We start from the raw sequence: 25,936 nt of genomic DNA on the forward strand, positions 1-25,936 counted from the left end.
TTTTCCTAAATTATCTTGACCCAAATGGATTTTGTTAGGTTCCCTTTGTTAAGATAGTGTAGGGAAAGTTAGTTTGCTCATGCTCGTTAAAGAGAATCATCTGACTCTTGGAGTTAGTAATTTGCTTTGTACTATATAGGGTACCGCTCTTAAGGAGATTTGGACTTATTCTGATTTTTTTGTACTTTTATATGAATATGCTTGATCTACATCGATTTGTTTCTAAACTTATAATTAAAACCTCTTAAACTCAAATCAGGAGTCGAGTGGATTAATGTGTAGCCCCATTGGTTACACTGTATTGGGATGATAACCAGTGATTTTTTCCTTTCATCTCTCACTCTTCTAGAAAGACCCGTCCCCTCTAGAAAGAATTTGTAAATGAGCCTAGACTTCAATAGCACTGAAAGTCTGACACCTCAGGATGCAGGGGGCACTGCGTACACTACTGAAGTATGGTTGTAATAATCAAATTTAGGCAAACCTTGCTGGCAGGCAGATGCTGGGTAGGTGTTAGAAATGGGATTTCTGGTTGGCTAGGGCTTGCGCCTAAGCCAGGCAGAAACCACCACTCTAGTCAGGGCAAGGGAGTTACACGCTCACCCCCTTGATAGCTTGGCATGAGCAGTCAGGCTTATCCCAGAGGCAATGTGTAAAGCGTTTGCGCAACACACGCACAGCAGCAACACACTAGTCACACCACAAAAGAAACTCCACACAAGGTTGTATAAAAATACCCTTTGTAGTATCCAAAACACATTAGATCATAATCACACAATGTACACTGTGCCAACTGGCACTTGGCAGTATTCACAGGGGATTATATACAGGACCAGGACAATTGGGCCACGGTCAGAACCATCAGAATGCAGGTAGTAAACATAAAACACAACCAGTAACTACTGGTACCATAGTGACCTTTGCATTATCACATTAGGCATAAAGCCCATTAGGTCTAAACCTCATTAGCATAAACACATTACGCAATAGGCCTCATCAGCATAAACACATTATGCAATAAATCTCCTAAGCATAACATTAGGCATTATCAGCAACATAAACACTTTGTGTCAAAGGCATCACAGTAGGCATAAAACCTCATAAGCATGAACCCATTATGCATTCTCGGTAGGCATCAAATTAGGGCCCTGCGCCCTACCAACACTGTGGCACCCACCATGACCCCAGGCCCACTGGCCTTTCATTGGGGCTAAGATGCCCTATTTCCCAAATGTCAGGGCTCTTCCAGGGCCTTCAACGGGCCCACTGGCTGCCAATGCAGCGAAGATACTGCGCAATGCACTGGGGGGCTGGGGTGCACCTCACCCCTTTCTCTCCCCTCAAAAGAAATGCCCAACAACGTTGCAGCTTCCCGCCCTCTCTCTCGCAGTGCAGCTGGAGAATTAGGCTTGGCCCCACTGTGCCTTCTGAGCCCCCACTGGAACTCAGAAACAATAGTGCCCAAAAGAGAAATAAGCACTGGCACTCTCCGTGCCTGGGGAGCCCCACTGTGCCTTCTGAGCCCCCACTGGGACTCAAAAACACAAACTTGCCCCTAAAGGAAAAGTGCACTGGCACCACCGTGCCGCTTGGGTCCCACTCCTGGACTTAGAAAACAAAATGTGCCCCCTACATTGCCGCTGCCCGCTGTCTGGCAGGGCAGCTGTAGAACTTAGGCCCCGAACCCTGATCACCCCACTCCTTCTGGGGCCGAAACAAGCACTAGCCAAGCGGAGACCCACTCACCGGGGCTCTTCCTCCGCTGTCCTCTGGGACACCGCAGCACTCTGCAGGGAGCCCGCAAGGCTCCGGTCCTTGTCTTTCCTTCTTTCCTCATACGAGACAGTCTCCGCCGGTCCGGATAGACACGGGCCACCATCCCTGCGCTCTTCTCTTGGGCAGCATGCGTGGCTCTCTCCAGCTCACGGGAGCCCTGCTCACGACCAGATTACAACAGCCTGACTTCCTCCGGTGCAGTCCTTCCCTCTTGGCCATGCCCCAGGTCAGGCACTCCTCACCTGGCTTCCGGTTCGCGCTGGCGACTGCATCTCAGCGGCTCTTTTCTCCTCTTTGGGTCGCAGCGGTGATTCCGGGCAACTGCGGGGGGGCGCTCCTGTCTAAAAGGTACCAATGCGAAGTGGGCTCCCGACGATTAGCACAAAATGCGGGGTGGCCACCCGCTCCACAACCAACGGCACCAGCATGCGGGGTGGGCTCCTGCCTCATTAGCAGCACGGGGGAATCCCTACACCGGGGATTCCCTCTTCCATGATGGACAGCTCAGCACTGCGAAGCTCCAGCACTCTCCCCATCCTCGGAGAGATAGATAGCACTCATGAGGCACTAGGTCCACAAAGTTCCAGGGGGACACAGCTGGGCCCAAGTAGGCCAGCACCCAAGGCCCTCCAGCAGGGAGACAGTCCTTTGTGGCGGTTCCTCCTGGGGCCCATCAGTAAGCACAGAACCAGCACAACCCATGGGGTCACAGCCCCTCTATTTATATCAATATTTTCTTTGTTTTGCCCTGGCACAGGGCTGGAGAAACCAGTTGCAACTGGTTCCGGGGGTGTGGAGCACTTTGTGTACAGTGCTCACACCCTCCTTTGTGTGATGGGGCTCTGCCATCAGACACACCACAGGGGGCGGAGCCAGCATTCACATAGGCAGACACAGGTCAATTCAGGGTCAGGGGACTACTCCACTCACTACTCCAAATGCAGCTGACTTATTCAGCCTAGCGCTGACTCACCCTGCCCCTCCTGGAGCCACACACACCTCACCAGCCCCTGCCGCTCCAAAGCCAGACATGCAATCCACATCAGGCAGGCAGACACATAGCACACAGAAATGCCAACTTCTAAAAGTGGCATTTCTAAAATAGTTATAAGGAATATGTGCACACTATTGCGTAGCATTCATTATTACTATTCCAAACATACCAAACTTGACCATACCGCTCCTCTCATATCAGGAATTACCACTGAAACACTTATCAGGGTATCCCCACTGCATGTCACAGACTTCAGGTACATGTCCTACCTTTTACCTACAATGCACCCTGCCCATGGGGCTAGCTAGGGCCTACCTTAGGGGTGACTGACATGTAGTAAAATGGGGGTCACAGATATGGCATAAACTTTAAGTGCCACGTCACAGCGGCAGTAACACTGCCCGCACAGGCCCTGCAATGGCAGAGGGCTGAGGTAGGTTTGAAAGGCTACTTTGGTGGGTGGCGCAATCAACGCTGCAAGCCTACCAGTAGCATTTAATTTACCAGCCCCGGGTATATGAGATACCAACTTACAAGGGACTGAGGGGTATATTAAATAAGCCAAACAAGTGTATACCAATCTTGCCATATTTACCACAGAGAGCACATGCAGTTTACACAGGACGGCAGTGCTAAAGTACCCAGAGTCCTAGAACCCACAACACCATGTCAGAAAAAAGGCTAGGAGGAAAGCAAAAAGTTTAGGGATGACCCTGCAAAAAGAGCCAAGTCCAACAGTAGGGGAGAGAGTTTTTTGGTCACGACCTCTGCATATTTCTTGCAAAAGCTATACAATGATGTTTAAGTTTTACACAAGTTTGACTTTCACAATACTTTTATATTGCACATTCCTCATAACCTTTTTTTCCCATGCTCGTCCTTTGGTCTCTTGACACTGAAATAACAGATGTTTGATTGATCTTGGAAGATAAAGTACTGTGAGGAATTAGCCAAATTCAAACCTGTGATCATAATGTTAAAGACAGATGCTAGGAGTGGGTGCATTAGTCCACTGAGCCACAAGGCCCAGCTTTAACTTGCTGTCAGGGTCTATAACTTCCTTTCTCTCGAGTACTGAGTTACTCTGAAGAAAACCCTAAGCAAATTATGGATTTTTGTACAAAATGCTCGTAGATTTTCAGGTAGACGCAGTTTCAGAGTACTCATGAAAAAGGTACATGTGATTTTAGTGCAAATTAACAGTAGTGAGAGGATATACAAGGTTAACCGTAGGCAAACAGAAATTGGGAAAACCTGCATGCTATGTGAAGTCCAAAATTCAGCAACTACACAAAACATTGGAACATAAGAAAAAAAAGAAAAAAATTCACACACCACTAATACTGGGCAGATGGACAATAATCATAAATCCAAGAGGATGCGTGATGTGACAGGAGAAGCATTATGAAAAATATTCAAGGCATTACAAGTAATCCACATAGATATGTTAGAAATTCAATATTAACTTAATCTTTTAGAAACCCTTTCTGTTTTCTTGTACTGTTCATTTAATATAGACATGGTCTTAAGACTGTCTTTGTCATTTAAATTTCAATTTGATAAAAAAGAAGAGGTATCCCTTTTATATTTGACGTCATTTATTTGTGTAAATTACAGATCACTCGCGAACGGAGAAAAAAGAAAGTAAATGCCCAACACCTGGCTGTGACGGAACAGGCCACGTGACTGGACTTTACCCCCACCACCGGAGTTTATCAGGGTGCCCGCATAAAGATAGAGTCCCTCCAGAAAGTAAGTCTTCACAGATGAATTGATATTTCTGATAAAAGTTCTTGCACATCATGTTGTTTACCAGCTTACCAATCACCACTGACGTGCTGAAACTGTTGAAACATTCCACTATCTCACTCGAACAATTTACACGCCTACGATAACTTTTAAATGTGAGCACAATGCTTAAAGCTATTTTCTTGTGACGACAGGACGCTGCATTTAGCATGAGTAAAGATGCATTGATCGCTTTGCTTCTTTCAAAATGCATGATCATTTAATAAAAGTCTTGGGGACCGATGTACGACCCACCAATTTGCGACTTGCAAATTGCGTCGCATTTGCGACTCGCAAATTGGGATGTACTACAGTGTCTCAGACAATGTTTGCGATTCCTAATGGGGTCGCAAATTGCATGCCTCATTAATATTATTGAGGCAGGTGCAATTTGGATAGCACTCACAGGGATGGTGGCCTGCTGGGGTCACCAGACCACCATGTCTGTGACTGCTTTTAAATAAAGCATTTTTTTAAATGCAGCTCGTTTTCCTTAAAGGAAAACGGAATGCATTTAAAAAAAAGAAAAATGAAACTTTTCAGTTTCATTTTTTGAGAGCAGGCAGTAGTTTCCCATTTGAAAATGGTTTACCACCTACTTGAAATAGGTGATAAATTGCGAGTGTTTTACGACCACAATTGAGGTATCAAAACATTCATACATACAAATGTGAGTGGCTGTTAGTCAGGGACGCCCTTGGCACACCCCTTCCTAATAGCAATTTGCAAACCTCAGTTTGCGAATCAGTAAAATGTACCGATTCGCAAAATGAGGTTTGTACCTGGCTACGCCGTAACCTGTGGTCCCAAACGGGCCAATTGCCCATTGGCGACCACAATTTAGGGTCGTACATCTGGCCCTTGATGATTGTAGATTTTAATTTGTTCATGGACAACATCCCATGTAAAATCAGGTTCATTAATACCAAATCCATACTGATTGACTAATTATGTTCTGGGATGATGAGCTGGTGCAATAGTTGGATGCAGTGTTTCACTTGAACATTTCGATTTATATTTTGACCCACTTAAGGCAATGAGTATTAGATAACTGTTTAATGGCCGCAGTTTAGTGAATGAGCATTACTAGTCCCCTTCCCAGTGTGCAGGTAGATCCACCATTCCCAACACAGATCACTTTGTTGAAAAGATGGTGAACAATTTAAAGTAAAGTTACTGCCATTGTTGGGTTGCGCAAGAATGTCGCTTTTTCAGTAGCTACAACATTGCCCCATACCTACTCCATCGACTCATGCAGGAGAGCCATTTGCAAGGTCATCTGGGAAGGTTTACTGCACGTGCTGCTCTCGATAGCCTCCTCTTCTAGTTTTTTTTTGTTTCTATGTCTACATGTCGTTCAGTATTCAAAACAATCATTGTGTGATCATTGCTTGCAAGTGTTAACATGTGCAAAGGCTCTCAGTAAAGTTAAACTGGGATGTGACTTTAAAAGTGTCCAAGGTTACTAAAACATTCTTCTGATTTCTACAAAAGTATCTCCCAGTCCTATTGAAAGTACCTTACCTTTGGGACTTCCAGTCATACTAAACACTTTCACCATTACTATAACTTGCATATATGTATCAAAATGCTGGTGGAGGCTTGCTGTGCCCAGTATGCTTGAAAGTCATAATGGTATGGACAATCCCGCTGCATGTCTTTGGGTACATTGGCCACTTGCCATCTAAAGAGCTTCTGATGTGCCCGAGTCCATGCAGGAACAAGACTAAATATTGCTTCTAGTGTAAAAATACCTGCTCCTCCCCTGGCTCTTTCTCGAGAAACCATAGAATTGTCAGCTTAACCATTGGAGTGGAGGAACTGTCTTGGAATTATTAACTTTTTAGCCCTTGAGATCTCTGATTTTGAGTTATGAATAGCATAAGGCCTTCTAACCAGATCACAGACACTGGACATTCGTGCAAGGGTTGAGCTAGCCTAACTTGCAGTGGAACTGCGGGGTGGGGGGTAGTAAGAAGGAGAATGTGAGGTAACCATTCCAGCATGGAAGTCTAAATAGTGGCAGATATGCTAAGTTAGGGCACTGTGGAATAGAGCACCTCAATCATCTAGTCCTGAAATATATCTCTGTAGGTTAGAGTGACATGGGATTCACAGGTGCTTCAAACTGTATCCCTATCGCTCTTAAATTACTAATTTCTTCAGTAATTTTGTAGGTTTGACACTAGCGAATCACGTGCTTCTCACTGCACCCCTTGGTTCGGCATCTAGGCGCAAAGATACTTGAAACTGATTTGGACAGCCTAATTTTCCTGCTTCAGGTTTAGCTGCTGCAACCTGTGTTTTTGGGGAAGGATTCTAGATTCAAGGGGAAACAGCCACATTAATCTGTTAATTTCCAATTACCTACAAAAGCAGTTATTCTAAGTTGGTTGAAGCGCCTTGCAGGTGGGGACAGGACTAATATGTTGTAGGCTGTAACGATGCCCGGAAGATTTACTGCAATTTCCGGTAAAGGCGAAACTTCCACCACAGTTTTTTAGTTCTGAACGAGGAATGCTCATTTTCATACTGGGAGGTGCTCAACAGAAGCACCTTTGGTCATGCTTCAGGCTCAGCGAAGGGAAGTGCCTTGGGCAACTTAGAGCTTCTAAAACATATCCAGTAAGCTTTGGAGGGGTGTTGAATTTAAGGTTTATCACTCTAAGTCTTTCACCCAGGGATATCCTCTTTTTTTAAATTTTTTTTTATTGATTTTCATTTCAATAATACAGAAGAAGGAAGGAGGTATCAGGAATCACTCTTACTTTAATATTATTTTATTAATCTTGGTTTAATATTAATCTGCTCCTAAAAAGTCTGTTAGGAGCAGATTAAGATCCAGGGTGACAGAAACAGTTTTACAAATTTCTCATAGGTTGAGGGCCATATCTTGTTAAACAATGTTCTCTGATAGAGTCTGGATTGCTTGAGGACTATATTGATTGCAGCAGATAATTGGTGGGCTGGATAAAGTTACTTGTGAACTTATATGTGGTCACAAAGCAAAGTTATGTTAATGTATTACTTTGGAACTGGTTGTAGATGGAAATGTATTTGATTTCAATGTCCTTGGATGCGTTTGGAGGATGCATCCTGTCCTGATGCTTAAGTGTGGGAGCACACTACAAATGAAAGCTAATAGCAGTGCAATGCCAGTGGATTAACACATGCTTACCCCCTCCCCGACCATACTTTTCTGATCACTGGAAGTCCTTGGTGCATTCACAACACTGTGAGTTTCCATCCATGTTCAGTGAAATTGCAACAATCTCATCTCAATTTCCATCAGCAATACCATTTTTGTATATATGGTTTCTTGAAAACAGGTTAAAATCTGAATGTCTTTAAAGTATTAACATTTTGCATTGATTAGTCATCAGTTAGGTGTTGTCTTTCTACTGTAAGGCCCTTGTCATTGCCTTTCTCCACCTGTGGCTACATGATAATGTAGGCAGCCCAGTGTTCAACCAGCCACAAGAACAGTTCTCCAGTCAAAATAACAAATTATTGAACTGAATCTGTCTTAGTGCAGTAACGAATAGTGCAAACTAAAGTGATTTTTTATTTTCTGGTGGCGACGTGAGACCTGGGGCACAAGAATTCAAAGGATATATAGTGATTCACACCCAATCAACCAGAATGTATGGGGCACAAGATGATACCAGCATCTTCTTGCTAACTTTGACACTTGGATTTCAGCCCGCCGACTCAAGCAGGCCTCTAACAATACTGCAAATGCATTGGGAACTGTGAGCTCACAATTCTAGGCACCATCCTTTGCTATCTTCATAAGCATTATAAAAAAAACTCTTGGAATCCAATTGTAACATGGCAGGAGAGGAAATTAGAATATCATTTGTATTCACAAAGATGGCTCATTTTAGCTGAAACAAGATTAGTGAATGCTTCCAGCTGCCAGACAACCAACCAGAGGTTATCCTAAAAAGGGACCAAGGCAACTGGACATTGGGAATCTTTCTGACTCAGCTGCTTCCAGGTAGAGGTTCGGGTGCCCTGCAAGGCTCCAAGAAAAATGTAGTACTGTTTGCTAACCTTACTATCACAGTTAATCAGGAGAGAAGTCTCGAGAAACTGATCTGATAATTACCAATAAGCATAATTCTGGGCTCACAGCAAAGTATTTTGAATTCCAACTTTGTGAAAGTAAAGACTATGGTTTCCTATCAAAGTAATGTACAGTGGAATATAATTTATCAGGTTACAGATTAGAAACATAAGCATAACACTCTTCAGAGTAGCAGTTGCACTTTAGAAATGCCATTTACATTACATTACATTACATAAACAAAGACACAGGAAGTACGTTTTGTGGCAGCCCCGTCTAGATAGCAGAGAAGTTGTAAATAATACCGAATAAGCCATTGTTCTGCTCTTATGTACAATTGAACTAACCGTCCAACATTGACATATTTTAGCAGCTATAATATTAAACATATACAGGGCTGCTCCAGGTTGGAGGCACCATTTGTAAATCTTCAGCAACGCACCATTCAGTAACATCCTAATGCCACATGTCGGTTCACAAACTAGTAGCACATCAGCCTCTTTATGACAAACCTCCTTTTAACCAGCAGTAGGTACAATGTAGCACATAAATAGTATTATATATTCACAAAGTATATCTCACAGGCAATCTATTCGCCACAGCCAGATTGTATGCAAAAACAGCTTTCTTCTCCCTGCTTCAAGGATATGAATCCGAATAGCTGGGATCTAGTCATTGAAGGGCTGCAGGGGTACGATAGTTCATATGCAGAATTTGTTTTATTAAGTCACTATAAACCTAGCACTTTTTGGCACTTTTTAAACATGCTTTCGCACTCTACACTCAATATTCTGTTGTTAGCTCACCACAGTCCTCTTCTCATCTGGACTTTAGGGGCAGCACGTGTCTTTTACAATCTGCTACTCAATGACATTCATAACAGTGAGATTGCCTGTCCGTCATGGATACTAGACAGCAGACCCCCAAAATCTGCTGATTTTGATGTCTGTGGCAGAAACCCTTTACAAGTACGCCAGAACCACTTAAGCCAACCCAGCAATGAAAATTAATTAATCATTTAATTATAAATTAAGATAAATAAATTAGTCGGCCCTCAAAAGTGACCAGGCGCAGGTTGACAGAGCGAGACATACCTAGGGCTGCAATTTTAGATAAGATATTTATCTGGATGGCCAGAATGGGTTCACCATCAAAGGGCCTCCTATTGTCTCAGTCACCTAACATTAACCACAAAACAGCCAGTAATGTACTATGCCCAAATCAGTCAGCTTCAAGCCAGACAGTTAGCCTTGGGATAGGGAATCCAGCAAGCAGTGTGTGCCCTAAGTCTGGAGACCACACACTCCCTAGTCGGCCTCACACCCACTGTGAGAAAGTAAATTATTTTTCTGAGAGGCAGTTTCCCATCTCACTCAGTAGAAACTATCTTGCTAAAGAACAGTACAGTTCACTGAGAAATCTCTGTTCAATCCTTGGTGGCTTTGAAATGAGCTGCAGTTATTTCCCAGAAAAATGCATCATAGGTTCAAACAGCAATTTTAAACTCAAGAAAACTGAAAAGTACTATTAAATAACATGTAATAAGCAAAAACACACAAACATGGTCAAAATCAGGCTAAGGGACCATTTTTAAGTTTTTAGTCAGAAATGTTCATTGGTACAATGGTGATAAGCCAATTTCAGTCTATGTGCATAATAGAAAGTGGATTTGGAGGGCATTCTTTCATCAAAAACAAGAACACATTGCCAGAGGCCAGGAGACAAGGACAAAGTCATTTAATCTGCAGGCTGTTCATTCAAATGCATACCGTCTCCCTCATGCTATTCTGGGAGTCACAATTTACAGTTCAAAGTAGGAGGCCAACCTCGCTGGCCCTGGTATCTGCTACAGCCAAGAATATCAATGTCTTCAAGTTGTTGGAAAAGTCACTCATGGTCTTTTCAACAGCTCCTATTCTTCCAGAGAAGTCTCCAAGGGTTCAAGTATCTTTCCAAGGTGGTTTCCACAGGCTCCAGGTATGTACACTCCGAATTGGAAAGCTTCCTTTCTCATGAAGCATGAAGCATTTTTGCAGCCTTGTGTCCCTAAAGCAGGACAGAAGGCCATCCGACTACCATTTGGAGTGTTCTTCAAGTCCCTGGGTTCAAGTGGAGATCATCATGTAATACTATCCTCTTCAGAGGAAGGTCCAGACAGAATCTTCCTTTACCTAAGTCTTCATCAGGTCCAGGATTGTTCTGATGAGCTAGTGGTTGTTTTTATACTGTACGCTAGACAATGATTAATGTCCTCCACTGACATAATCTTTGCACAACTTCTACCAATTAGCCATCACATTTTAGTTGCAGTTTCTGTTTGCCTGCCTTCAAACTAATCCGCAAGAATGTATTGAAAATATCAGGACTCTGGCCCCTGCATTCAATAATTCATCCTCCAGTTCTGCTCAGGGGGAAATCAGGATCCACTCACTGTGACTCTGCTTGAACAGATGCTCCCCCTCCACGTTAAGAGAAGAAATCAATGTCTAAAAGGGATTGTTGTTTCAAAATACTTCTGCTGCTGTATCCTCTTGATGGTATTCTTGCCAGCCTACGTGATCACTCCTGAAATCCTAGTTTAATTATTGTCAGGAGGGAAGCCAAGCACAATAGAGTTAATCGCTGATGGAGCTTTGAGATATCAGTAGTATGATTTTATAAAGTTGCATTCCTGATATAGTTGACAATAGGCTACCTGCATACATCATTAAATCAGATGTTTGATAATTATTATATAGAAACTATTAGAAAGAACTCTAATTTACAGTGCTAGCATTTTGTTGACCACAATTGTGAAAATTGGTGAAGGAAGCCTCTCCATAAGCAACTGTTGCTTTACCTATTCAGTATAACAGGTTCTAGTAGCTACTGAATATAGGTATATACATTTCTTTATTATGTAGCATGTCCCACTTTTATACTTTATGCACCCACCCTGTGTGCGTTAAGGCATACTCAAGGGTGAGTTAGAGCATGTAGAAAAGAAGGTTTTTCAACAAGCTAGAGCACCTTCTTTTTCAATGTGTTAGTGTAGGATTTTTCACTAAAGTAAGCCAGACAGCCAGACCACAATGGTGAACCGAAGCCATGTGAGTGGTGTAAATGTACTTCACAGCACATATGTGGCACATGGCCTATATACAACTGGTGTACTCCCCTTAAAGGCTGAATAAGCCAATTGGGTGTAGTCAATTTTACCTCAAATTTTAGGACAGTGCAAACACACTGTGGGACTTGGCGAGAAAGGCAAAGTGCCCAAAGAGAAAAATGCCTACGAAGTTAGTCCAAACACGCAAAAAGACCTTGAGAGACAGCTCTGTAAGGTAATATTGCTACACCTTATAATGATCTATCATATTGTTTAAACTATGTGCTAAGAGCACCTGTCAAGAGCAGCAGGGTGTGACTTTAATCAGCCAATTTCATCAAAAACTGCATGAGATCTGACAGAAAGTCCAATGTCTTCTTTTTGAAGGTCAACTTCATAGCATGGGTTGGTAGGGAGGTGTATATTAAAATAATTGAAATTAAGAATGTATTTATGAGGATTCGTAAAAGGAGGAAATAGAAGCTACATCTGCTTCACTCTGCATTTGCCATGCTCCTTCTTTCTTAGTTTCTGAACTCTAACCAATCCATGCCCAAGACTTTCCCTGTGGAAGTGTCCAGTATTACATCCTAGATCGCTTGGTCTTCTTCTCTTTACATCATATCTAGGCACATTTATCTCCTCCTTTAGCTTCTCCTATTCTGATGAAGCTCATTGCTTTCCTCTTTCTGATGGCAGTTGTGCACCAAACTTTTAGTAAGGTGAAAGGCACCACGCTTAAAGATATGGCCTTCTTTTACCTATCCACCAAAAGCTAAACTCTCAGTCTTATGGATATCTGTCATTGGATGACATTGAACTCTGTCATAATCTATTCTTCTTCAAATAATGAACTTGTATGCCTCGATGCTTCCTCTGGCCTTCCACTACAAACCTCCTCATCGGTTGATCCTATCATCCTCGATCCTTCGTGCATCACCAAAAATCTAGGAGCACTCTTCAACTTCCACTTGATGCTTAATTCTTTTTTGTATTTCACTAGCTAAACCATACTGTACCTGGACAGTAATCTGAAATGTAGTCTGCTCCCCTCTTATAACTCTGCACTGCTAAACGCCTTATTTACTCACTTGTCAAGGGCAATGCCAAGTAGTGCAGTAGCTTGCTCAATGGACTCACTGTACATGCCTTCATTCCTATTGACAAGGTCATGAACATTGCTACTCAAATTCTGCTCTCTATTTTGCCCCGTGAACCCACCTCCTCTTACTTCCTCATAGTTGATGAGCACTGGTCTGCCAGCAATGCTCAACACAGACTCCGTGCCTTAATCCTTCTTGGTGTACATGACCTTCCCCTCACCTTTCCACTTCCTTCACCTGCACTGTCCTAACTCAATCATTGGGATCTATAAGCCATCAATCACGCCCTCATACCCAACCCCCTCTTTCTCAGGTTTGCTCTTTCTCCCTATTCCCACCCTTGATCACTGAACTCATCACCCCTTCTCATCTTCAAGATTGCCTCAGAAGTACCCATAACTCTAGTTAAATTCTCAGTTGGCCTGCTTCCCCACTCCTAATTATTAGGTATGCCGATCATGAGAAGGGCTGTTTATGTTTGGAGATATACTTTTGTAACAAGGTTTTTGTTTATCTTCACCATTTTAACCTCGTATTTAAGGAAGCAGACGACTCGGAGTTCTATTTCTTAACACTGCCTGAATATATGCTTTCCACCTGATCAATATGCTATGGCTGCTTACAAAATAAATGCATTAAAGAAAAATCAACATGATGAACTCCAAATAGTATGGCAAGAATGCCCAGGTGCAGACTAAGAATTCACTTTTTGTGGTTTAGACATTTCCACCTTCATCTGCATTAGGAGATAAGTGATTTCACATGGTGTATCAGTATCATAGATGCAAATTTATCTTTAACTTAACACATTGTAATTCAGGAAAGTTCAGAAGAGAATGGTTTTTACACTTAGCACTTTCTCAAAAGCACCAGGGCTATTTAGTCAGTTTTGTTGAAGCGCAATTTCCACACAGAGGGGTAGGCAAGACATGCTTCTGAAAATATTGAAGTTATTAATGTACTCAATTCATTTGGTTTCCTGCTATTTATTTGTCACTTTACTGATTTTTAGAGCCACCCGCTTCCTTGTGAGTCTTCCCGTCACAAACAGCTTTCCATTCTACCTGGTTTTATAGTGAAGTAATAATCGCTCAATTATCACATCATACTACTTGACTAGCCAACACCTCCACAGTCATTAACACCAGATAATGACTCCACTGTACAATCGAACCTGTGTGAGATGGAAACATGAAAAAAGCTTTTAAGTCTCTCGAAAAATATCTTTTATGACAGGCTAGAGAATACACAATCATAGACACGTTTCTTTTTGCTAGAATTTCATGCTTCTTCGACTTTGCCCAACACCACAAGTCACCCTGCACTGTTCACCTTCTACCTCCGTTATTCTTAGATGACTTGCAAGTTACATAAGGCACAGTTGGTGGAAAATCACAGTAGAATATTGCACTAAAGAGCTTGCATACAGCCACTAACGTTATTTCATAGACAAAGGTCACCTTGTGTGTTTTTGTGTGTGCTGACATTGTGCAGCATTTTACCAGCACAGCTGTGACAACGAGAACCCTCTGAGTACCATGTGCGCATCTGCACTTATGTTATTGTGGTGCATGTGGAGTGAGCTATGATGATTGCCAACTACACCACTAAATGCTATATTAAGAAAAGCGTTTGGACCAGAATGACACCATGAAAGAACCATTTCAAAGAACTCCGCGATTTGAAAGCATACATATTTACTAAAATGGGTAAATCCCTGCTACATTTGCAAATAGAGAACATATGAAAGAATGTGTAATGCCACGCAGGCATATGCACATTCTTTCTAGCATTAGATGGTCCAATGCGGAATACTAAATGGGCTAGGAATGTGTACTGCCATCACTTGTTGGTATCGAGAATTAATTATCAATCTTCACGTTGTTTTACAAAACATTGTAGAGTTCGGAAAAATGTGACTTCATAATACATACACCTCGCAGATTAAATAGTTTACGAGAGCCTATTTGAAGCCGCCATCGGTGTAATGCAGAGAGTTGTACAATATTTCAATTAAGTCAAATTTTGCTAAACTGTAAACAAAAATCTATTGCTATCCTTGATAAATGCTAGGATATTTACAACATACCCACAGCATGTACTTGCGTTCAGCAAAATGCTTTGTACACGTCTATAAAACACTGATGACCTTTATTGATTTGTACATTTACTTTTCGTATTTCTTTCCTCCCGTTTTTTACTACTTTTCCTTTTCAAGTTCTTGCCATGCATGAAAATGTTCTTAAGTGTCCTACGCCAGGCTGCACAGGACGAGGCCATGTAAATAGCAACAGGAACTCTCACAGAAGGTAAGAACTGTTATTTATTTCGGGCCTGATTCACAACACTTGTGTGTAAGTTTACAATTGTTTGCTATTCACAAAGGGATTTACGCCTAGTATCTTTAATAGTGCTGAGTCTCCGCACATAAAAGACCTATCATTTTGCGTACAGAGACACCGCACTCGTAATGATACTCGCAAACCCCTTTGCGAATAGCAAACAATCAAAGTTACACAAAGTGTAAGCTTACCTTTGTGAATCCGACCCTTTCTCTTTGCCTCCCACATTACTGCATTTGTGACAAGTCTATAAATATTTCAAAAACTGCTATAAACCATTTAGGTAGGGGATCTTACAACTACTTTAATAGTTATAACTTACAAAGCACCCGATTCACAAAGATAAACTTAGACCTGAATTTAAGGGCCCAATTCACAAAGAGGCAAGAATCTATACACAAGAACAGTGGTGGACGAGTGGCGTGTGAGTAGAGGTGGGCGATATCAATGAGACTGGACCCATCCTTCAGTCGAGTTGCAGCACTCGAAGTTGTGTAATACAAAGAAGGCGATTACAAATTAGTGTTGAGAAGAATGCTTATGGCAAGGGCTTATGACTGAGGCAGACATGGAGAGCAGGTGAATTTGCTTGGGTGGCATATGCATGAATGCGAGACTGTAGAGATGAGGACCAGAGATATACTTTTTTTTCAGTTCTAAAGGTAACTTTATTGGTAAAAAATAAAGGTGTCAATACATAATTCACAATGTTAAGGTTGAATCAGTACAATGTAATATATTACAACAGAGAAGAACAAATGAATTGGATTGGTAATTACAAGCATGGAAAACAAAACAGCATAAATGGAGCATCATGAAATTTTTTTTTTAATAACAAATAAGCTAGGAATGTATAAGGGAATCAAGGGGGTTTAAGAACTTCTTACTGAGATGGTTTCAGATGGGAATGACGTCTGGCACACCCATCTAAGTACAATGTAACAGGAGACCACAATTCCAGACGTTTCGGTGCCAAATGTAAAGGATAAACAAAAGAGGTGTCTAATCTGTGTTTATGGCAAACAGCGTACCACCATGCTTTGTAAGAAATTTTTGTGAAATCTTTCCAGTTAACCGTAATTTGCTGAAAAGCAACCGCAAGCAATAAATCAATAATTTTGATATTAAGTGTAACTTTCTCCCAGCAAAACGAAAGACTACTTAAAAAAACATGGGTAATGGAAAAAGAAATGTCCGTTCCAAAGATTAAGTTAACTTGGGACCATACCTGTTTCCAAAACTTGTATACAGTTGGGCAGAAGAATAACATATGTAATAAATCTGCATTTGGAGAAGAACATGTCCAACAAGTTTCTGGTACATTCGTAAATTTTTTGCTTAGGACACTCGGTGTGAATAACAGTCTATTATAAACAAAGAATAACGTTTGTACTATGTTAGCTGCTCTAGAGGATTTACGTATCTTAACCCATATACTGTTCCATAAAGACACTGGCCAAGATAATACTAAATCCCTTTCCCATGCCTCCTCTATTTTGGATTTCTGTCTAGGGTTACCTATATTCCCTAAATAACTGTAGATAGTGGAGGCTTTAGGGATGGTTTTCAGCAAAATGTGAAGATGTGAGGAGGGTCCGGAAGTAATGGAAGCAGTAGGAGTGGCAGATATCTGGGTATAATTATCCATCACTACTTTCTTAAGTAAATTATATTTGTGAATAAATGTGGGCGGTAAACTAAATGATTGACTGAGTGTAGAAAAGGGCAAGAAATTTGAGTTAGAGAATAACTGATGAATCCATATTCAACCTTTTTGTCGCCAACTTTTCCAATAGAATGGTTTACTATGAATAGTTAGGGTTTTGTTATGCCAAATTGTTGAATTGAGAAAGGAATGGACGGTAATAGGTGTGGAGGAAAGTGTAGTTTCCAAGAGTTTAGAGGTCAGTTTAATTATGGGAGTGGACACAATCTGTGGTTTGCGTGAGAAAGAAAGATATTCAGAAAAAGAGAAGGGGGATAAGAAAAGACGCTCATTTGTAGTCCATAGAGGACAATCATCTGTGGGACTAAGTAACCAGAGTGAAGCTTGACGTAAAAGAAATGCTTTGTGATATGTCTAGAAGTCAGGAAAGTTGACCCCTCCTTCTGTTTTAGGTCGTGTCAATTTAAGTAGTGACATTCTGGATTTCTTTTTATTCCATAAGAAGGAAGAGAGGGTTGAATTAATTTTCTTAAAGAATTTAATGGGGATAGACACCGGGATATTAGAGATGGTATATAATATTATAGGCGACAGCATCATTTTTATAGTGTCTTGGCCACCCCACCAGGATAAGTAAAGAGGGTGCCATTTAGTAGATAACTCTGAAATCTTTTGTATGTATTTATTCATACATAAAGCTATGACATGTAGACCTAAGTATTTAATGTGATTAGGACTCCAAGTAAAGTTGGAGGCACTAAAATCTGATTTAAACGTGAACTTATTTAAGGGTAAGAATTCACACTTATCTTCGTTCAATTTGTATCCAGAAATAGGAGAGTAAGCTTGTACGTCCGCCAAAAAGCCAGGAATCAAGTAAAGTTGGAGGCACTAAAATCTGATTTAAACGTGAACTTATTTAAGGGTAAGAATTCACACTTATCTTCGTTCAATTTGTATCCAGAAATAGGAGAGTAAGCTTGTACGTCCGCCAAAAAGCCAGGAATCGAGTCATTTGGTTGTGATATAAAAAGCAAAATGTCATCGGCATAATCCGCAAGTTTAATATGGGAATTGGGAGTTTGAAAGCCATGTATATTTGGGTTCTGGCGTAATTTGGAAAGAAAAGGTTTCAATGCCAGGTTAAAAAGGAAAGAGGAAAGGGGGCAACCTTGACGTACTCCTCTCTGTAAATCAAAAAATGTGGAGACCAACCCATTGGCGCAAACCGCCGCCCGAGGATTAGAATAGAGAAGAGAAATCAGGGATATAAATTTAGGGCCGAAGCCAAACCAATTAAGGGTATGGAACAAATAAGTCCACTCAACTCTATCAAATGCCTTTTCGGCATCTAATGCTATCACCGCTAGGGAATAGTTTAGACGGGAGGACTTAGATAAAACATTAAAAAGGAGCCTTGTATTATTAGTAATGAATCTACCTTTGACGAATCCAGATTGCTCTTTTGCTAACAGATCAGGTAAGTAGGAGTCTAATCGAATGGCCAGCGCTTTAGCAAAAATTTGATAGCCGATATTGACCAAGGATATGGGCCTATAGTTCTTACAATGTTTAGAATCTCTGCCAGGCTTAGGGATGAGACATATATGTGCTTCTGAGAAGGAGCCTGAGGAACTACCCAATGTGTTGAAAGAAATAAGTAGGGAGTGTAGCTTAAGCAATAGAAGTTTTGAGAAATGTTGGTAAAATTCTACAGTGAAACCATCCGGCCCCGGGGCTTTGTCTTTTTTAAGATGTTGCAAAGCTGTTAATAATTCTTGACAGGTTAAATCTAGCTCTAAGGAGGAAAAATCAGGTATACTATGTGGAGATTTCTGGATGGTGGAAAACAAATGAGAAAGAGAAGTATGAGAGGGTTGTGTTTCAGAAGTGTATAATGATTTGTAAAAAAAGGGAAAACTCATTCGAAATCTCAGCATCCTTAAATTTTAAAACTGATTGAGCATCATAAATAGATTCAATATTTAACTTATTGTGTTTAACTTTTAAATAATTGGCCAGTATTTTCCCAGCTTTATTCTTACCCCCATAAAATTTCTCACTGGATTTTAACAGACATAATGAGGCATCTTCCGTTGACTTTTTATTGAATTGTAATTTGGCATTTATGAGGGCTGTGAGACAATCTTTCGAAGTTGAAGTGTAATAGGAATGTTCCAAACGCTTAATGTCCTTCAGGAGATCTCTAGTGAGCTTACGGGAAATTGTCCGTTTCGAGGCAACAAAGCCTATTATGAAATCCCTTGCCGTGGCCTTGAATGCATCCCATACCGTGACATGTGGCATAGAAGGGGTGTGATTTAATTCAAAGAACTCATTAGAAAATGTAATAAAGGAAGCGGTAAATTTCGGATCTAGGAGGAGGGCATTATTAAAACGCCACCTTCTAGGACCAGTGACTGGAGGAAGGATGTCGATGCCAATTGAAACTGGGGCGTGATCTGACAATAAAATAGGGCCGATCTCAGCACTTGTAAGAGTTTGTGAGATATTGTGTGAGACAAATATATAATCAATTCTTGACTGAGTATGGTGGGAAGGGGAATAAAAAGTATACTCTCTGGTAGTCGGATTGCAAAGACGCCAGGCATCCAGAAGTTTATGTTGGGAGATAACCTGAGTTTCTGTCAAGAAACGGATAACAAATTTGATTACAATCGCCAGCTAAAATAAAATTATCTTGTATACATTGCGTAATTTGTTTAGCCAAAGTGGGCCAAAAAGAGGGTACACCACCTGTAGGGGCATAAACATTTAAAAGAGAGACAGGAATCAAGGATAGTTTGATGTTCACCCATCTGCCATCCGTATCTGACTCTTGAGATATAAGTGAAAACAAAAAGGACTTACGACATAGTATCATTACTCCGTTTCGTCTCCCCTACCCATCCTCTTTTTAACTTTATTGACTCTGGGGCCGAAAGATGAGTTTCCTGTAAAAAAACAATATCAGCATCCAATTTAGCTAAATGAGTCAAAACTCTCTGCCTCTTGATGGGAGAGTGTAAACCCTTAACGTTCCATGTAATCAACTTTAATAACATAAGTGATGATAAAGAAAATGACCCAAAATTGTCAAATGTAAATCCAATTCATGAAAATGACTATAAAAAGTGTGAATAAAGGAGAAGAAATTGAAAAGAATAGATGCAATACTGGAGTAAGATGAGGTAAAGATATCAAGAAACCTGAAAAGAGAACAAGAGAAGAAGATATGAAGGAAGAAAGGAAGAGACCAAGTAGATAAGCAATAAGAGGATAAAAAGATAGGGAAAATAACAATTCTAATGATCGTAATATCAACAAGAGTGAAAAGGTAGAAAGGGATGAACAAACAAAAGACACCATCAGAAGAGAAAATACGAATCGATATAGCAACACAAAAAACAAAAAAGCCTACAACCAACAAATCAAAAATAAGACATGAAGGTAACATACCTACAAAAGAAAGACTCAAAAATACACGAGAGGGGGGATGAAACCACTTGGAGAGGGCCATAAGTCCGGGGCAGCCAAACAGAGGATCAAGGAGACACCACGATAAGGGATTGTACAATCTGTGAAGGCGACAAGTAAAAGATATAAAGTTAAATAAGAAAAGAGGATATTCGAACAAACAATGAATCAAATATTTAACAAAAACAGCCTCAATGAAGATAAACAAATTTAGGCGGGGAACAAAACTCTATAGAAACAACAAGTATGACAAAACAAGCTATGTAGAATCTAGTCTCAAAGATCAGGATGCCATAAGAGAAACAACAGAAACTGAGGAACCTGTGAAAAGAAAATTGTTATCATGTGATAGAAGAGGTCGAGGGTCCAGAAAAATCCATGGCATTCGTTCTGCAAGAATTAATGAAGCTTTGTAGCCGTGCCGGATCTTCATACGTCGTAGTTCTATTATTATACGTAACTTTAAAAAGACAAGGATGAAAAAGGCCAGAACAAGCTCCCATGGAACACAAATCAGCACTCATGCCCAGGAAAGCTTTGCGTCTACTTCCAGCAGCTTTAGCATAGTCCTGTGCAAAGAATAGAGATGAACCTGACCATGTAAGTCTTGGGGAAGCTTTAACCGCAGAAAGAACCTTCAACAAATCAGTGTACTCCAAGAAATATAAAATGACTCCTCTTGGTCTTTGTGGAGAAGAAACATGAGATGGAAGACGTCCCAGCCTATGAGCTCTTTGGATGTTAAGTAAAGTTCCATCAGGCAGATGAAGAAGCTTAGGAAGAAAAGATTTGAAAAAGGTGATTGGGTCAGATCCTTCAAGACCTTCTCCCAGGCCATAGATGCGTAGGTTGTTCCGTCTATTACGATTTTCAAGATCCTCAACCTGCTTCTGAAGCGTGCATACCTGGGAATTAAGTTGAGAGACTGTGATGCACGATTCTTTTAAGGAAGCAACAGTGTTCTCAACCGCGGAGACCCTCATATCCATTTGAGACCAATTATCTGTGAGAGTTTGCAACTTAGTGTTAGTTTCTTCCATAAAAGGTCGGAGGGCTCTTATCTCCTCTAGTAGAAGCTCCATAGAGACAGGTGATGTTGACTTAGTCGGTGAGGGAGGGTCTTTTTTAAGGTGTTTAGAGATAGATTTTCCAGGGGCGCCAGTGGGAGGGTCCATATTTGTATCAAGGCACTGAAATGTAGATGGTAGAGAGTCTTCAAACTTGGAGAATTCTGTAAAAACTTTGGAATTTTTTATGAAGATGTTCTGCTTGGAAGAGGGAGGACGGTTCACTCGTATTCTGCCCATAAAACTTTAACCAAGGAAGAAAAAAGAATTTCCTCCAAAGAACTTCCAAGAGATGTGGAAGGGTACTTCCTGAGGAGAGGTGTTGAAATTTGCAAAATGGCCGCTCAAATTCAAGAATCACAAGAGCCTCACCACCAGTATCATCGACATTAAGTTATCCAGAAGCGCTCAAAAAGCCAAACGATTCCACAGTCCTGTAGAACAATCAGTGCAGGGAGCCATTGCCATAAGGAGCCAGTTCTCAGTCAGCTATATGATGAGTAGGACGACGTAATTGCTGATAAATCTAACTAAACACCTCAAAATGGCTGCCAAACCTCAGCACCTCAGAACATGCAAAAAATATGTAAGAGCGTTGTGCAGCAGCCAAATCAGTTCCAAAAAGAGAAAATGAGCATAGGACAAGGGTAGAAAAAAGTCCTGGGAGCATCAGGAGACATTTGGTGAAACGTATAGGTGCAATTTGGGATAAAACGGGGTGCGGTATATTTTCAAAATGGCGGCTGCGGGATAACGCGACCGATGTCAGGCAAACTTATTCAAAATAAAGATACTTGCTGGGACTATTGAAGTGCGTCAAAGACAACATCTTTTTCCACCGGTCTTCATGAGCGCAGGTCCGTCATTATATCGCCGCGAAACGGGTCAGAAGCGTGACGGCTCCAGAATCTGCCGGAGAGCTTCACCCGCAGACCGCCGACTCGATTGGGCGTCAAGCCACACCCCCCGCCAGAGATATACTTAATTTGTGCTTAGATCAACATGCTTAGTTAAGTGATAGGTCAGAATGACTGCATCGCGTTGCAAACTAGGATTGAGGATAGAAGTAGTGTGGCATGGTCAGAGAAACTAACTGAGAGAGAAATATGTATGTATTTGGAACAGCCATGTAGTGATGGACCTGCAAAAGGCAAAGTTATTTTGAATATGCCTAAAGCAGGCCAAATTAATGCCAAACCTTGCATTCAAAAGTTGTTGAAGCTTAGGGTTATGATCCAAGCTGGTGCTTTAACCAATGACTGAGTTGGATGTGATAGAGTTCAAGTCTTCTTTGTAGACGTGTGGGTCAAGTGGGGCAATTATTGACCCATGAAGTTGACATTTTTGGGTACAAGATGCCTATACATAATTTGCAGTGTTGGAGACACAATATTAAGTGCCTGATTTAGGGTATGATCAAGGGAGCCTGTCCATCGGGATGGCAGAGGACATTACCTCTGCCGTTCCGATGGTACTCCATTAGCCAAATTTAGAGATTTCTACCAGCCCAGATGACATCTCCTTAATGCTGGTTCCATTCATTGTACTCAAGGTTTAGTGGGCAGCTGTCATCAGTATTGACAGCAGTCCACCAAAATGAATATATATTCTTTGTTTTTCAGAAACAAACTCCCGAAAACAGGAGTTTGTTTCTGAAAAAACAATAATGACCCCATAGCTTGGGACTTTTCTCCCAGATTGTGGGGGACATTATTGTTTTATCCTGACCATCACCACCAGGTTTTCCCTGGTACTGAAGGACAGGAAAAAACAAGCATTGGCATAGCCAATAGGTCTCGCCTTTGGGACCTTATAAGTGTTTAGCCATGCAACACTTGATGTTGTTGCACCAAGGATATTGTGCTGGATAACTAAATACTTATAAGGTCCCAAAGGCGAGACCTATTGGCTATGCCAATGCTTGTTTTCCATTACAGCTGGGTCTGGGATCCGCCTCACAAAAAGCCCATGTTTTATTCCAAGTTCTGCTCAAAAGACAGACTCCTGGGAGTGGTAGATTTGAGGAAATCTATAACTAGAATGAGACTTACTTACAGAATTGTGGTTTGCTTCTCACTGGCCCCTTTAACAATCCCTAAACTTGTTAGTGTGTAAATATCCTTGTGCAACTTACTTGGTTGGTTCTATTGTAACACTGCATTAAATAAACCTTCCCAACCTAAACACAAAATTAATTTTTACATTGGCGCCCCATGGTGATTGTTGAAGACTCTCAAACGCCCTCTTCCACGTCACTGACTGAAGTAAGGAGAGTCGGCGACAAAAATAATTGCGTTCACAGTCTCGTGCAGATGTCGATCAAGTTGTTTCTTACCTTACAACACTTCCTATCCTGGATGAGCCATGCTGGTGCGCTATGACGTCATCAAACTGTTCCGCCTTCCTGTCCGCTATCCGACTTTTCCTTTGAGTGGCTAGAAGGCGACAATATCAGAAAATGCCTTTCACACGCACACACCCCTAAAATCCCTGGGTGGATGGTGTGAAGGGGCAGTAACATGCACCACTGGCTCTTGAAAGCATGATAAAGTTAAGAAGACGCTTGCTTGTGCTTCCCCATGTGGTCATGTTTGAAATATTTAGGGGCGGTCTTTTACCTTAAGTATGGCGCATGTGCAGAGTTACTGCATGCCACACCACGGCCGCAGATGCAGTTCTGCTGCGGCCAGCCACATGAGTGGGCTGAGGTTCCTTTCTGGTCTGTGCAGAGGGGCCAAAGTAGGTGAGAGAATTTTGTCTACTGTTTACTCAGATACACCACTCAAGAGATGTGTAAAATGCCTGCCGTTTTAAGGGATGAAAGAAGAGAGGACAGGACCATGAATAAGAAGGGTGTTCGGAAAGCTGCAGGATTACGAGATGCAGTTTGGTAATTTTCTAAATGCGTGCTGCCGATGCAACAGTGTGAACAGGAAATCTGAATGGGCAGAGCTTGATTGGAACAACAGTCTTTTAAAAGCAACAAGGACAGTAGATCTCATCAGCTCTTTAAAGGGAAACAACTAATCCATGTGATAAGGAGCCAACAATAGCAACGTGAGAAGATAATGCCAGATCTCTTAAATTGCAGACTGTGGGAAGAGGGGGGCGTCAGGTCTATAAAACGACAGGCAGCTCTGGAGGATTTATAATGGCAAAAGGGACAGCATCGCAGAAGGTGTCGAACTTCTTTTTTTTTTGTTTTTGCTTTTTTTATATAGTGCGAACTCGACCCAAAGGTATTGGAGCGCTTTACATGAGCACCGTATTTACGTTACACATTCAAGCACGGGGAGAATAAGTGATTTGCCCAGAATCACAGGATGTGGACTCGACCTCGAGGCTCGAACCCTGGTTTCCTGCACCAAAGTCAGCAGTTTAACTTTATAGGCGCAGATTAAGGTTCCGTAAGAGGATCAAGAGCTTTACAGACGTTATTTGCAGATCGTAGTGAGGACGCTTTAGCATGCCATAACATGAAGTTAGTGTTCAGGCTACACCGGGTCTTACTAATTGATAACGTACAATCAGTCGTTATTTCGGAGGTTGCTTGAGTCGGCTGACATGCAGGCAGTGTGCTCATCAGATGATCACTGAGGCATGTGCCATTTATTTTTGTACTCTAGCTATAAAGTCCCTTTTCATATGATTTGAGTGACGCAGGCGGCTGGCTAGCTTTTAAACAGAATGGAAGTAAACGACCCAATTAAAAAGCTATCGGTAAACTGGATCCACTGCAGGAACATATCCAATAACAAGCATTGGCCGCGCCCGCGAGAACAAGCATCGTGGCACCGGCGCTTTACTTTGAACATTAAAAGTAAAGCGCGGGTGCCGCATTTACAGCAAAAGTAAAGAAATAGAGGTTTTTTTCTATTTCTTTACTTTTGCGAAAGCGAAAGTCATCACGGTTCTAATGACCCGTGAAAGACTGCTGGCGGCCGGCTGCGCGCGTGCACGCTCGCGTGAACGCAAGCGCTCGGCCAGCCAGCAGCACTGTGAAAACTCATCTACAATAAGTCTCTCCGAGCAGCGCATGCCCGCTGACTCAGCGAGACCTGAACAGACATTACACTGTGCCCCTTCTATTGGGCAGACAGTGTAATGCCATTCCTCCAACGGGCTGTACACCGTCAAGTTATCGGAGGAAGTATTCTGTCCATGGAGCCAACAGTGGCTCCATCGATGGAATACTTCAGGTCTGCCTGTTACTAAATGAGACAGTTGGAGCAAGGGTTTGATGGGCAGGGTACCCTCTCTGCCAAGCTCCAATCTGGAAATAAAGGTGGAGTTTGTCTTAAAACTCTATTCTGGACGATTCTCACTCCACAAAAACCTATTTTATTTCACTGTGATAAAGCGCTTCGGTATAGTCCATATGGAGCCTACTTAGCAATAGTAGACTGTTCCCAATGTGAAAATCTTAGAAAAGTGAAAAACGCCCACACGCAATCTTACACAACGCCAAGAAGACTGGAAAAACAATGTGACCTTGGGTCTGACGGTAATGTTAGAATTGAATACAACTCTATGACTTTTTAATGAGATTTCAACAGTAGGCATGGG

General features: G+C 41.7%; 1 protein-coding gene across 10 annotated transcripts in view; it reads left to right on the forward strand.

Annotated features, from left to right (window-relative positions):
• The window catches only part of MYT1L (myelin transcription factor 1 like), a 1,127,044-nt gene that overhangs the window by 847,707 nt on the left and 253,401 nt on the right, over positions 1-25,936 (forward strand). For all 10 annotated transcript variants that reach the window (XM_085610775.1, XM_085610782.1, XM_085610783.1 and 7 more), the window contains 2 exons: positions 4,388-4,522; positions 15,037-15,127. In XM_085610775.1, coding sequence (XP_085466901.1) covers positions 4,388-4,522; positions 15,037-15,127 — 226 coding nt within the window. The remainder of the gene's footprint in view (positions 1-4,387; positions 4,523-15,036; positions 15,128-25,936) is intronic.

Source organism: Triturus cristatus, chromosome 6 (assembly GCF_964204655.1).
Source record: "Triturus cristatus chromosome 6, aTriCri1.1, whole genome shotgun sequence".
NCBI lineage: Eukaryota > Metazoa > Chordata > Amphibia > Caudata > Salamandridae > Triturus > Triturus cristatus.